Source organism: Hypanus sabinus, chromosome 15 (assembly GCF_030144855.1).
Source record: "Hypanus sabinus isolate sHypSab1 chromosome 15, sHypSab1.hap1, whole genome shotgun sequence".
In the NCBI taxonomy this organism is placed as follows: Eukaryota; Metazoa; Chordata; class Chondrichthyes; order Myliobatiformes; family Dasyatidae; genus Hypanus; species Hypanus sabinus.
The window spans coordinates 58,012,562-58,028,373 of NC_082720.1; the positions used below are offsets into that span (position 1 = coordinate 58,012,562).

Here is a 15,812-nt window from a genome sequence, read left to right on the forward strand (position 1 = left end):
AGAGTGAAAAATGTGGAATATAAAGCAAGAATATTGTCTGATCACTCTCCTTTAATAATGACAATGACAATGATAGATAAAGAAGAATCAATTTATAGATGGAGATTTAATTCAATTCTACTAAAACGTCAAGATTTTTGTGATTTTATGAAAAAGCAGATTCAGTTCTTTTTAGATACAAATTTACATTCAGTTGATGATAAATTTATATTGTGGGAAGCAATGAAAGCATATTTGAGAGGCCAGATAATAAGTTATACTTCTAAAATTAAGAAGGAATATATGATAGAAATAGATCAATTGGAAAAAGAGATTATAAAATTAGAAAAAGAATCTCAAAGAAATATGACAGAAGAAAAACGAAGACAACTTATTAATAAGAAGTTAGAATATAATACACTCCAGACATATCGAACAGAAAAAGCAATTATGATAACTAAACAGAGATATTATGAACTAGGTGAAAGATCACATAAAGTTCTTGCATGGCAGTTAAAAACAGATCAGATTTCCAAAACAATAAATGCAATTCGAACAAAAATGAATGAAATTACTTCTAAGCCTCTAGAAATTAATGAGGCTTTTAAGAATTTTTATTCTGAGTTATATAAATCAGAATCAAAGAATGATGATGTTAAGATAGAAGAATTTTTATCACAAATAACTCTTCCAAAATTAAATACAGAAGAACAGAAGGGATTAGATACGCCTTTTACATTGAAGGAAGTTGAGGAAGCTTTGGGATCACTTCAAAGTAATAAATCTCCAGGAGAAGATGGTTTTCCACCTGAATTTTATAAAACGTTTAAAGATTTATTAATTCCTCCTTTTATGGAGTTAATATATCAAGCGGAAAGAACGCATAAACTTCCAGAATCTTTTTCAACAGCTATTTTAATAGTATTGCCAAAAAAAGATAGAGACCTTTTAAAATCCAGCATCATATAGACCTATTTCTTTATTAAACACCGATTATAAAATAATAGCAAAAATCTTATCTAATAGATTATCTAAATGCTTACCAAAATTAGTGCATATGGATCAAACAGGATTTATCAAAAATAGACAATCGGCAGATAATGTAACCCGGTTATTTAGTATAATCCATTTAGCGCAAAAGAGGGAGGAAATGAGTGTGGCAGTTGCTTTAGATGCAGAAAAAGCATTTGATAGATTGGAATGGGATTTTTTATTTAAGGTATTGGAAAAATATGGATTAGGAACATCATTTATAAAATGGATTAAAACCTTAAATACTAATCCCAAAGCTAAAGTAGTGACAAATGGTCAAATTTCAACATCATTTCAGTTAACAAGATCAACTAGGCAAGGTTGCCCATTATCACCTGCTTTGTGTTGGCAACAGAACCACTAGCTGAATTAATTAGAATGGACCCAGATATTAAGGGTTTCAGAGTTAATCAGGAAGAATACAAGATTAACTTATTTGCTGATGATGTTCTACTTTATTTAACAGATCCATTACATTCACTACGCAAATTATCTTATAGATTAGAAGAATATGGGAAAATATCGGGTTATAAAATAAATTGGGATAAAAGTGAAATTTTACCTCTTACTAAAGGAGATTATAATCAATGTCGATTAATAACTCAATTTAGATGGCCAGCAAATGGTATAAAATATTTAGGTATAAGAGTTGATAACGGCATAAAAAACTTATACAAATTAAATTATTTACCACTTTTGAAAAAAATTCAGGAAGATCTTGATAAATGGATGGCATTACTAATAACATTAGTAGGTAGAGTAAATACTATAAAAATGAATATATTCCCTAGATTACAATATTTATTTCAATCATTACCAATACAATTACCCCAGAAGTTTTTTCAAGAGTTAAACAAATATGTGAGGAAATTTCTCTGGAAAGGTAAGATGTCAAGAATATCGTTGGAAAAATTGACATGGAAATTTGATCTAGGAGGATTACAACTTCCAAATTTTAAGAATTATTATAAAGCAAATCAAGTTAGATTTATTGCATCTTTTTTCGAGAAAGATAAACCGGCATGGGTTAGAATAGAACTAGATAAAATAGGAGAAAACATACCAGAAGATTTTATATACAAATGGGAATCTAAATGGATATGGGAAAAGAAAGAATCTCCTATATTAAAACATTTGATTGATTTATGGAATAAGATAAATGTTGATGATGAGACAAAAAAATCTTTATTAGCAAAGAGATCTTTAATTCAAAATAGACTTATTCCTTTCACAATGGACAATCAACTTTTATATAATTGGATTCAAAAAGGGATTAGATATATAGGGAATTGTTTTGAAGGAGGTATATTAATGTCATTTGATCAATTAAAGAATAAATTATTTTGTTACTTTCAATTAAGGGCTTATTTAAGAGAAAAATTAGGTCAAACAATGTTATTGCCGAAACCTAATGAAATAGAAATTTTAATTCATAAAGGAAATATTAAAAAATTTATATCTTGTATGTATAATTTGATTCAAAAACAGGCAATTAAACAAGGAGTCCATAAGTCAAGACAAAAATGGGAAAGTGATTTGAATATTAAAATTGAAGAAACAAATTGGTCACTATGTCTTGATAGTTATGACAAATACAATAAATGTTTGGTCAGTGCAGTATAATTTTCTACATCAATTATATATTACACCACAAAAAATAAATAAATTAAATCCAAACTTATCGGATCAGTGTTTCCGATGTAACCAGGAAACTGGTACTTTTTTACATTCTACATGGTCTTGTTCTAAAATTCAACCTTTTTGGACAAATTTAAGACTTTTACTGGAACAAATTACAGGAACACAATTTCCTCATAATCCAATATTACTCTTATTAGGTGATATTGAAGGGATAAAACCAAAATTCAAACTAAATAAATACCAGAAAGAATTTATAAAAATTGCACTGGCAGTAGCCAAAAAAGCTATTGCAGTTACTTGGAAATCGGATACATATTTAAGTATAGACTCTTGGAAGAAGGAAATCTATGGTTGTATTCCATTAGAAAAAATTACTTATAATTTAAGAGATAAATATGAAACATTTCTGAAAATTTGGAGCCCTTATTTACAAAAGACAGGATTAAATCTATAGATGCTCTGAAGATGAAACAATTGGTTATTTGGGGAAAGAAATAAATATACATATTAAAGTTATTACGAATTCCATGGAGCATGTGGAGATCTTCCAACAACCAGGCAATCTTTCTTTCTTTTTTTTTCTCTTTTTCTTTTTTTTCTATAGGGCAATTAGGGGGGAGGGGTTATATACATTTTTTTTTCCATACTTCATTTTGTAACTACTTAAAAATGCAATAAAAAAAGTTTTCAAAAAAAAAAAAGAATAGTATTCCTTCTGAGGAAGGGTCTCAACATAAAGTCTTTATTTCCTTCCATAACTGCTGCTCGACTTGTGAGTGCCTCCGGTATTCTGAAAGTGATACTTCGGATTTCTTGCATTTGCAGCATCTCTTAAGAGCAATATTATGCAGACTGTAAACAGAAATGCTATTAGAATTGAGGAAAGATGTTACTGCTGTGGAGGATGTTCAGCAAAGATTTACCACAGTGATTCCTAAGATGGCAGGACTGATGTATAAAGACAGATTGGATCTATTAGGCTTATTAGAGTTTAGAAGAGTAAGAGGGATCTCATAGAAACCTACAAAATATTTACAAGGACTGGACAGACTACATGCAGGATGGAGGTTCCCAATGGGCAGGGAAAGCAGGACCAGGGCACCATTGTCCAAGGATAAGAGCCTTGCTTTTAAAACTGTGATGAAGAGAAATTTCTTCTCCCAGAGAATGGGTAACCTGTGGCATTCTCAACTGTAAGAAGTAGTCAAAGCCAAATTAATAGACAAGACAGATATAGCAACAGAATTGGGCTATTTGGCCCTCAAATCTGCTCCACCATTCAAACATGATGGATTTATATTCCCTCTTGACTGCATTCTCCTGCTTTCTCTCCATAGCCTTTGATGCCCTTACCAATCAAGCAACCACCAACATTGGCTTTAAATATACCCAATAACTTGGCCACTACAGCCTCCTATGACAATGAATTCCACAGATACATTACGTTTCAGGAACAGTTACCAATACTTTTCCATAGGCTTAGAGGGGTCGATAAATATGGGATAAAGCTGCAACAAGGGACTGAATTGGGATGGTTACTCATCAATTATGTGCTGTGTCGCATGACATTGGTGATCGTGATACTTGCATGACCATGATTGTTCTTGGCAAATTTTTCTAAGGAAGTAGCTTGCCATTACTTTCTTCTGCGTAATGTCTTCACATGACGGGTGACTCTTCAGAGATTGTCTGCCTGGTCACATAACCAGGACTTGTGATATGCACCAGCTGCTCATATGACCATGCCACTTGCTCCCAGGGTTTCTAGTGATCCTGATTACCGGGGCTAAGTATGTGCTACGCCTTGCCCAAGGGTGACCTGCAGGCTAGCAGTGGCAAGGAGCACCTTGCACCTCACAAAGTACACTGCAGATGCTGTGGTCAAATCAACACTTACAAAAGCTGTATGAACTCAGCAGGTCGGGCAGCATCTGTTGAAGTGTGCAGTCAACGGATGCTGCCCGACCTACTGAGTTCATGCAGCTTTTGTACGTGTTGATTGCACCTTGCACCTCCCTTGGCAGAGAAACATCTCCACCCTTCCATCCATTGGGATGGTCAGCTGTGACAATACTGAGGAGCAGTCCTCACTCCAAGGATGGAATGGCTTCTTTTCTGAAGTTGACATTTCTATCAACGGGGTAGATTGTCAGCTGTTTTGGGACCACTGCTGACAAAAGAAGAAATCGGGAGAGAATTAGCCATTCTTTGGGTTTTATATATAATAAAGATATACTCAAAATGCTGGAGGAACTCAGCAGGTCAGGCAGCATCTATGGACAAGAGTGAACAATCGATGTTTCATGCTGAAAGCCTTCTTCAGGACTGAGAGGGAAAGGGGAACGCCTGAATTAAAATGTGAGGGAGGGGTAAGAGGCTAGCTGGAATGTGATAGGTGAAGCTGGTGTGTTGAGAAAGGCTGGGAAAAAAAGCTGATAGGTGAGTGGACAATAGGAGAAAGAGAAGGAAGAGATGACCCGAGGGTAGAAATAGGCAGGCAAGAAGAAGTAAAAGATCAGAGTGGAGAATAGAGGAGGGGGAAAGAGGGAAAACTTGCTCACCAGAAGGAGAAATTGATACTCATACTATCAGATTGGAGGATACTCAGATTATATTTAAGGTGTTTCTCCTCCAAGATGAGGGTGGCCTCATCTTGGCACAAGCAGAGGCCATGGATTGACATGTCAGAATGGGAATGAGAATTAAAAATAAACTATTTTGCATCGGGAAGTCGCGCTTGTGGTGGATGATATGTAGGTGTTCACCAATTTACGACGCTCTTACCAATGTGTGGAGATGCATCAAGACTACCCAACACAATAGATGACCCCAGCAGATGTGCAGGTGAAGTATTGCCTCACCTGGAAGGACTGTTTGGGACCCTGAATGGAGGTCAGAGAGAAGGTGAAAAGCAGTTATCTGTGGCTTCAATAAAGGCCAAAGCAGGAAACCAGATCTGAGAGAGGTAATATAAATGAGATAAGAAGGTGAAAATGGGTTCACATTTATGAGCAACACACAAAATGCTGGAGGAACTCAGCAGGCCAGGCAGCATCTAGGAATAGAGTACAGTCGACATCTTGGGCCGAAACCCTTTGGCAGATTTACGATATGGCAAATTTTTCAAAGATAGGAAAGGATGGTGGAAACTAAGTTTAACATCTTCAGATGGTTAGTTCAAGATTGGATTTTCACATTGTATGGATTTGAAAGCTGGGTGTGTAAAGTTCAAATGGAGGCAATAATTAATGATGTCTTTCTCCCCAGGGTTGAAATGTCTAGTACCTGAGGGCATGTGTGCATTTAACGTGGGGGAGGGTCACTTCATAAGAGATGCAAGTTTATTTAAAATACAGAGAGTGGTGGGTGCTTAGGTAGTTCAGAGGCAGATAAATTAGGGACTTTTAAGAGACTTTTAGATACTGTTACGCCTGCAGCCCCCTCCTTTGTGAGAATCGCAAGATCACTATTGATTTGGGTCAGGAGACCCAGGAAATGAGAGGGAAAGTGCGGAATGTCTCGTTTCCCTGGCGATATAAAGCTATGGGACACGGCCATTGTCTCTTGAAGCCGAACTTGTGTATTGCAATACTGTGCTACGTGGAAGCCCTCAGGCAAAGTGGGCTGGTTGAGGGAGGGAATGCATCACCCCCAACCTGATTGACATCTGCGACCCTGTGGGTCAGGATAAAAGAGGGTCTGTGGGAACAGCCCCTCAGACGCACCAGAAGAAACGCTAGCGATCCCGTGATAGCGGAAGCCGGTGCGAGACCACGTGCGTTTGGTTCCATTTTGCCCCGGAAGCTGCCACGGAAAAACGGCTTTTAGCTAACAACGGGGAAACCAACTCCCAAAAGACTCGAAGGATTGGCATCATCCAAGAACAGGGCAAGTTTAACCAGTCTCTCTATCAAACCCAAAACGCTGCAGCTTGAACGAACTAACAGTGACTTTTATATTTCCATCGGACAATACATTATCCCCTAGACAATGATAGAGCTATTTCTTATTGAGTATTATTATACCCGCGCTTTTAGATTTAATATTGACGACGTATATTATCTGTATGTTTGCATTGATCTTATTTTGTGCCCCTTTATCAATAAATACTGTTAAAAATAGTACCATCAGACTTCAACGGACCCCTCTATCTTTGCTGGTAAGTGACCCAGTTATGGGGTTCATAACAATAAGTACATGAATGTGAGGGAAATGAAAGGATATGAACATTGCGTAGACAGAGGGACTAGATCGTTTGTCATCTGATTACTAACTTAATTGGTTAAACACAACACTGTGGACCAAAAGGCCTGCTCCTGGGCTGGACTGTTCCATGTTCTAACTGGCATAAGGCCAAAGAAATTAAGTTTGGTGGTCAACTGATCAGTTAGAGCAGGGTCAAGTCTTCAAGAGGCAAAAATAACAGCCGAGAAAGAGGAACGCAAAATGGAATATAGGATGAAAGATTTGATATCAGTACTGTATTTGAAGAAGTTAGAATTACAGGGAATCAAAACTGCTATGATTAGTCACTTGGCACAGAGAAAATTCATACCAACGTGTCATATGCACATAAAAACACAGCATCTATACTACCTGCCACTGAAGCATCATTAAATGCTAACTGCTGCTTCAATTCTAAATAAAACGTGTTTTAAAATATCCACTTACTTTTGGCCAGTTTGTCCTTTTGAGTTGAACTTCTGGCTTGTATTCCTTCTTAGGTTCCAAGCCGAAGGGTAAAACTGGGGCAGCTGGAGCACCGTAAAAGCCAAATAATCCAGGTGGTGGCGGAGCCATTCCAGGTAATCCTGGAGGTGGTGGTGGTGGTGGAGGTCCTCCTAGGCCTGGTAGTGGAGGTGGTGGTGGAGGTCCTCCTAGGCCCGGTAGCGGAGGTGGTGGGGGAGGTCCAACTTGGCCCGGTAGCGGAGGCGGTGGGGGAGGCCCAACTTGGCCTGGTAGCGGAGGCGGTGGGGGAGGTCCAACTTGGCCCGGTAGCGGAGGCGGAGGGGGAGGTCCAACTTGGCCCGGTAGCGGAGGCGGAGGGGGAGGTCCAACTTGGCCCGGTAGTGGAGGTGGAGGGGGAGGTCCAACTTGTCCTGGTAGTGGAGGCGGTGGGGGAGGTTCAACTTGGCCTGGTAGCGGAGGAGCTGGTGGAGGCATCCCCGTTTGGCCTGCTGACAAAGATGACGAATCTTGTCCTGGCAAAGGAGGTTCAGGTGGTGGAACAATAACTTCAACAGGCAGTTGTTTTGGAATATTGGCCAGCTCTGTCTTGGCATCTTCCAGTTCCTTGGATAATTGCGTGATCTGTGTAAAACAAAAGATCATGAGCATTGAAATGAAATATTCAATGATTCTGAATACAGAATGACCTTTGCAGGGACTTCACTGTGAAGAAACCCCCAAAATAAATACCACTGTAATACCTAGTTTGTCTGTCAAAGCATGCATTTTAAAAACAGCTTTCATATCTCTTACAAGTGCCATGGTCGCAATTAATGCAGTTGCAGTTAACACAATGCTAATACAGCTCAGGCCATCTGAGCATAGAATTCAGTTTCAGCGCCTGCTACAAGAGAATTTGCATGTTCCTTCCTATGTGCACGTGGGTTTCCTCCAGGTGTTTGGGTTTCCACCCACAGTCCAAAGACATATCTATTAGTAAGTTAGTTGGTCACTGTAAATTGTTCTGTGATTAGGTTAGGGTTAAATCGGGGCGGGGGAGGGGCTAAGTGGTGCAGCTTGTTGGGCTAGAAGAGCCTGTTCAATGCTGTACTTCTAAATAAAATACAATAAACAGTGTACAGCAACAGACATACTTTTCACTGTTGTGATGTTGGAAAGGACGTGAATGATTTGCAAACATTAAGCTCCCACAAACAGCAAGTAAACAATGACCAGAGAATCCAATGTGGTGATGTCAAGAGGGAAATAAAATACCAGACAGCACACTGGGAATAACACTCCTGCCGTTGTTCACAATAGTGATCCTGGTCCTGTCCAGCAGATATCAGAAAGGGGTACAGAGGAAACGCTCGCTTCAACCATCTGATAGAAAAAATATGAGGACCACCATGTGAAAGTGATATCTCAATAAGTTGAATGCAACCAGTCCAGTTCTTATTGCACATGGGATTTAAGGAGAAAGGATCAACTTTATTTGTCATCTATTTACACATATTTGAATTTGCTGTGGGTGTATTGGCATGATGTATAACAAACACCCAACTATTATAAATAATAATGATTTATATAAAAAAGAGCTAAAGCACAGATATGGAATAAAATGTGAATAAATACACAAATATCAGCATGTATTTACAATGTAAACAGCATTATAAAGAGTTGTTTAAAGTGTTTACAGTGCAGTGATTGAGGCTGATCAGATTTACTGCCAGAGTAAGAAACTTTCAAGATGTTTTTGATGTGATTATTCAGATCGGCAACTCCGAATGAAGACATTTCTCATACAATTCTATCTGATCCAACTTTTCACCCAAGTCAACACGAGTGAATCTGCAGATGCTGTAAATAAATAAAAACACAAAATGCTGGCAGAACTCAGCAGGCCAGACAGCATCTATGGGAGGAGGTAGTGACAACGTTTCAGGCTGAAACCCTTCCTCAGGAGTGAAGTAACATGGGATGGTCGAGGGGGAGAGATAAAATAGAGAGCTAGGAAGTGATAGGCTGGAGGGAAATGGGCTAGGGGGAAGGTGGAGAATTATGGGAAATAAAAGAGAAAGAAAGGTAAGGCTGGGGGAGATTATATTGAGGGGGGGAAAGGAGAAAGAGAACCAGACTAAAATAATAGATAGGGATGGGGGTAAGGGGAGGGCAGGGGTATCAATGGAGGTCTGTGAATTGGATGTTCATGCCGGCAGGTAGGAGGCTACCTAGGCGGGAGATAAGGTATTGCTCCATCGATCTGCGTGTGACCTCATCTTGACAGTAGAGGAGGCCATGGACAGACATGTTGGAGTGGGAGTGGTCTGTGGAATTGAAGTGTGTGGCCACAGGGAGATCCCGCCACTGCTGGAGGACTGAGCGTCGGTGTTCGGTGAAACGGTCTCCCAGTGTGCGGCGGGTCTCCCCAATGTATAAATTGCCACATCGGGAGCTCCGGATACAGTATATCACCCCAGTTGAATCGCAGGTGAAGTGGTGCCTCACCCACACTTCTTCCCTCACCACCATCCCAGGCCCCAGACAGTCCTTTCAGGTGAGGCACCACTTCACCTGCGAGCCAACTGGGATGATATACTGTATCCGGTGCTCCCGATGTGGCCATTTTTACATTGGGGAGACCCGCCGCACACTGGGAGACCGTTTCGTCGAACACCGGCACTCAGTCCTCCAGCAGTGGCGGGATCTCCCTGTGGCCACACACTTCAATTCCACAGACCACTCCCACTCCAACATGTCTGTCCATGGCCTCCTCTACCGTCAAGATGAGGCCACACGCAGATCGATGGAGCAATACCTTATCTCCCGCCTAGGTAGCCTCCTACCTGCCGGCATGAACATCCAACTCACAGACCTCCGTTGATACCCCTGCCCCCCCTTACCCCCATCCCTATCTATTATTTTAGTCTGGTTCTCTTTCTCTCTCTTTTACCCCCCTCACTATAATCTCCCTCCAGCCCTACCTTTCTTTCTCTTTTATTTCCCATAATTCTCCACCTTCCCCCTTGCCCGTTTCCCTCCAGCCCATCACTTCCTAGCTCTACTTTATCTCTCCCGCCACTTCTTATCCCCCCTCGACCATCCCATGTTACTTCACTCCTGATGAAAGGTTTCAGCCTGAAACATTGTCACTACCTCCTCCCGTAGATGCTGTCTGGCCTGCTGAGTTCTGCCAGCATTGTGTGTTTTTATTTTTCACCCAAGTCTCTGTCCCCAAATCCAAGATCAGCCTGCAGCAAAAAAATCCTGCATTCCAGTGAACACAAATTATGAGTGAAAGGTTGTGATGTCCTTTTGTGCCTCTTTGCACAAGGAGTGACGACACATCTCTTACACACTTAAAGAAATTAGAAGGGAAAAGATGAAATATGAAAGCAAGCTAGCAAATAACATCAAAGTGGATAGTAAAAGCTTTTTCAAGTATGTTAAAAATAAAAGAGAAATGAGAGTGTTTGTAGGACCAATAGAAAATGAAGCAGGAGAAATAAGAATGGGGGACAAGCAGATGGCTGATGAACTAAATGAGTATTTTGCATCAGTCTTCACTGTGGAAGACACTAGCAGTATGCCTGATGTTGCAGTGTGTGAAGGAAGAGAAGTGGGTGCAATTACTATTACAAAGAGTGATGGTGCTCAAAAAGCTGAAAGACCTAAAGGTACATAAGTCACCCGGACCAGATGAACTGCACCCGAGGATTTTGAAAGAGAATTTGCCAGAGGACTGGAAAATTGCAAATGTCACTCCACTCTTTACAAAAGGAGGAAGGCAGCAGAAAGGAAATTATAGACCAATTAGTCTGAACTCAGTGGCTGGGAAGATGTTAGAGTCAATTGCTAAGGATGAGATAAGAGTACTTGTTACAAAGTTACTAACATGGTTAGAGCTTTGGCTGATTGGCAGGAGGCAGCGTGTGGAAATAAAAGGATCCTTGTCTGGTTGACTGCCAGTGACTAGTGGTGTTCTACAGGGATTGGTGTTGGGATCACTTCTTTTTATGCTGTATATAAATGATTTAGATGACGGAACAGATGGCTTTGGTGCCAAGTTTGCCGATGATACGAAGGTTGGCGCAGGGGCAGGTAGTGTTGAGGAAATGGGTAGGATACAGAACGACTGAGAGAGATTAGGAGAATGGGCAATAAAGTGGCAAATGAAACACAATGTTGGAAAATGCATGGTCATTCAATTTAGTAGTAATGTGCAAACTATTTTCTAAACTAGTAGAAAATCCAAAAATCTGAAATGCAAAGAGACTTGGAAGTCCTTGTGTAGAACTCCCTAAAGGTTAACTTGCAGGTTGAGTTGTTGTCATGTTAGCATTCATTTCAGATCTAGAATACAAGAGCAAGAATGTGATGCTGAGGCTTTATAAAGCACTAGTGAGGCCTCAATTTGAATATTGTGAACAAATTTGGGCCCTGCATCTTAGAAAAGATGTGCTGGCATTGGAAAGGGTCCAGAAGAGATTCACAAGGATGATTCCAGGAAAGAAAGGCTTATTATACGAGGAATGCGGATGGCTCTGTGTCTGTACCTGCTGGAATTCAGAAGGATGAGAGGGGATCTCATTGAAACCTTTCAAACGTTAAAAGGCCCAGACAGAGTAAAAATGGAAAGGATGTTTCCCATGGTAGTTAAGTCTAGGACAAGAGGGCACAGCCTCAGGATAAAGGGGTGACCTTTCAAAACAGAGATGTGGAGAAATCTCTTTAGCCAAAGAATGGTGAATTTGTGGAATTTGTTTTCACATGCAGCTGTGGAGGCCAGGTCGTTGGATGTATTTAAGGCAGAGACTGATAGGTTCTTGATTAGACATAGCATCAAAGGTTATGAGGAGAAGGCCGGGAACTGGGGTTGAGGAGGAGAAGAAAAAAGGATCAGTCATAATTGAATGGCGGAGAAAACTCGATGGGCTAAATGGCCTAATTCTGCTCCGGTGGCTTATAGTCTTATCACAGGAATTGAAGGGACTCTTAGATAGGCACCTGGATGAAACAAAAATGGGTGGGGGCAGGGCACGTGGAATGATTAGATTGACCTTGGAGTAGGTTAAAGGGCCTACTAAAGTTCCAATATCGTGGAACGAATGGACTGTCCTCTGCTGAACTGGTCTACGGTCCAGGTTCTTAAATTGATTAGAAAATAGTTTCTTTATGCAATGAATTTAAATAAACTCATTGGCCATGAACCATAATAGTTTTTGAAATCAACAGGTAGTAAGGGAGACACAAGAAGCTGGAATCTGGAGCAACAAACAATATGCTGCTGGAATTCAGCAGATCAAGCAGCATCTGTTAGGGAAAGGACTTAACGACATTTTTGGCCAACAATCTTCATCAGGACTGAGGGAGGCGAGAGAAGACAGTCAGTATAAAGAGAAAAGGGGGAGAGGTGACAAAGCAGCCAATAGTTGTAGTATCATAGCGTTATTTAGAAGGCCTGAGAATAGCGTTGAGAAAGAAATTAAATCAGCCATGGTGGAATGGCAGACCAGACTCAAGGGGCCGAATGGTATAATTCTGCTCTATGTCTTATGTTTATCTGAACAAGGGCAGAAACTTTTGTTTCTGTCCATTACCAGGTTGTGCTAATGAATTCTTTAATGAACCATGAAATATCAGGCCACCATACTGGAGGAAAAAAGACTGCAGCACTAAATCCTGAGCAAATGGAGCACTCTCTCAAAGGACACTGTAGTAAATTTTGTTTCAATGCCCCTGGTAACATAGTGAATTAATGTGCCGAAATACTGTGCTGTATAGACAGACTGCTCATGTGCAAAAGAAAGAAACTGAACACAGGAGATTTTGCCAATGCTGGAAATTCAGAATATCACAAAAAATGTACTGGAGGACCACAGCAGGTCAGGCATCTAGCTTCTCATTCTGGCTTCTGCTCCCCCCCCCCCCTGTCCTTTCCAGTCCTGATGAAGGGTCCCAGCCCAAAACATCAACTCTTTATTCCTTTTTATAGATGTTACCTGACCTGCTGAGTTCCTCCAGCATTTTGCATGTGTTACCAAGGAGAAAATGAACATTTCTGCTTTTTCCCTCAGAATAGCCACTGAAATGATTACTGTAATGAAATCCCTTCAAAACTTACAGTTCACAATAGCTCTGCATGATGACATCAATAGATAATAAGGAAATTAAACTGGCATACCAGTGGGAGGTGACTGGTTAAGTAGATGGTTTCTGCTACTTGCAAAACAGACAGACCCAGTGTGGTTTTGCATAAGGAATAAGCAAACATTTACTTGAGAATCTGATGACTGATTTGCATGCCCCATCATCAGCTTCCAATCTTGATATAAGATTGTAAACTGACTTTCGTTTCTGAACATTCCAGGCAGATTGAAAATTGTAGTCTTTGGAACATGACAAGAGAAAACACCGATATAAGAATTTCATTTAATCACAGGAAAGAAAACGCGCAGTTTGGAAAAGAAATCAGTGGAGTTAACTCCAGAGCTGCAAAATGTTTGGTGTGAACATAGTCTGTCTAGGTTAGGTTTGTTTCCTTTGAAACAGAAAGGTGAGTTAATAGTGGTGTATAAAGTTATAGAGGGCCCAGATATCAGTAAAATTGAGTCTAGCTTCCTCTTATGATGGAAGGGGGAATCAACAATCAGGAGTCACAAACTTAAAAGTATTTGTTAAAATTTCACAGGGGAGGTGATTCTATTTATTTATTTATATAGAGGTACAGTGCAGAATTGGCTGTTCTGGCCCTTCAAGCCAAGCTGCGCAGCAATCCCCCGATTTAATCACAGCCTAATCATGGGACAGTTTACAATAACCGATTAATGTCTTTGGACTGTGAGCAGAAACCTAACCACGCAGAGGAAACTCATGTGATCACAGGGAGAATATACAAACTTCTTACAGGCAGTGGTGGGAATTGAACCTGGGTTGCTTGTACTGTAAAATGTTGTGCTAACCACTATGCTAACGTGCTACCCCAGTTCTCAATCACGGTCTGAAAGATTGGACGAAGAAATCTTTGTTATATCTGAAGTAATGACTTATGCATTTGAAATGCTATAACCTACTGGGGTACAGACCAAAAGATGTGCTATGGTAGCGTGGTGGTTAGCAGAATGCACTACAGTGCATCAGCTGTAAGATTGGGATCCGAATCCTGCCACTGTCTGTAAGGAATTTGTATCTTCTCTGTCTAACTGTGTGGGCTTCTTCACATTCTCACAATCCAAAGACGTATGGTTAGGGTGAGCTGTGGACTTGCTACGTTGGTGCCAGACATGTGGTGACGTTTGCAGGCTGCCCAGCACAATCCTCACTGATTTAATTTGATGCAAAGGACATATTTCACTGTACGTTTTGATCTACATGTGACAAATAAAGCTAATATTTAATCTCTCTTTAGATTTGACTGAGATCAGGCTGAATAGCTCTTCCTCAGCTGATGCAGACACATCAGATCAACTGACTCACACAAAACAGTTCTGGCTGCCTTGCCAAGTAGTAGAGACCATCTGTCTGACCTGCCACGTCCTACTAGTATTTCATTTTCCATGATTTCCACACGTAGGCTAAGGATGTGCTTACTCAATTAATTTGAAGGGAAATGTACTTGGCATCTTGACCTTGTAGCAGAATTCAAAATTTCTCATGCAAAATAAAAATTTAAACACAGATTGTAGGTTTTTAGTGAATAGCATTAATCACAGTGGAAGATTCAAGACTGTTAAATGTCATTTCCAGTACACAAGTGTAAAGGAGAATGAAATAAATGTAATGCTGGATCTGATGCTGCACAAAAAGTACACAATTGACAGCTTATTTACATAGATTGATTGCATGTACATAAACTGTACATTATGTGACTCTGACAGGACACGATAAAGCAGTGGCAGTTGGGGTATGATGGGGCAAGTTATTGGATGCAAAGTGTTGATCAGGCTTATTGCTTGAGGAAAGTAACTGCTGTTTTAGTCTGGTGGTCCTGGCATAGATATTCCATAGCCTCCTCCCTGACAGGTGTGGGACAAACAGTTTAGGAGCAGGTTGGGTTAGGATCCCCCATGATATTGCCAGCCTTCTTCAGTCTGTGTATATATTGAACCAAACAAGATGAAAATACATCAGCCATGGTACAACACAGGGAGGCTAGAGTCATGGGTTTAAAAGGCATTCTGCAATTTGATTAAAGCAACCTTAGAACTGGATACTTAAGGTGAATCTATAACTTCAGATACATAAGGTGTAAAAGAGAGGCAAGAGTGGGTTATGAAAATGATGCTGGAGAGGTAGTAACGCCAGATGAACTAAATAAGTACTTTGCATCAGTCTTCACAGTGAAAGACACTAGCAGTATGGTTCCAGGTGTCAGGAGTCATTAAGTGTGTGAAGTTACCATAACTACAGAGAAGATTCTTGGGAACCTGAAAGGTCTGAAGATGAAGCACCTGCATCAGATGGTGTACACCAGAGTTCTGAAAGAGGTGGCT

General features: G+C 40.3%; 1 protein-coding gene across 1 annotated transcript in view; it reads right to left on the reverse strand.

Annotated features, from left to right (window-relative positions):
- Positions 1–15,812, reverse strand: part of LOC132405256 (protein diaphanous homolog 1-like) — a 247,335-nt gene that overhangs the window by 12,922 nt on the left and 218,601 nt on the right. Inside the window, exon 16 of the mRNA XM_059989940.1 lies at positions 7,324–7,962. Coding sequence (XP_059845923.1) covers positions 7,324–7,962 — 639 coding nt within the window. The remainder of the gene's footprint in view (positions 1–7,323; positions 7,963–15,812) is intronic.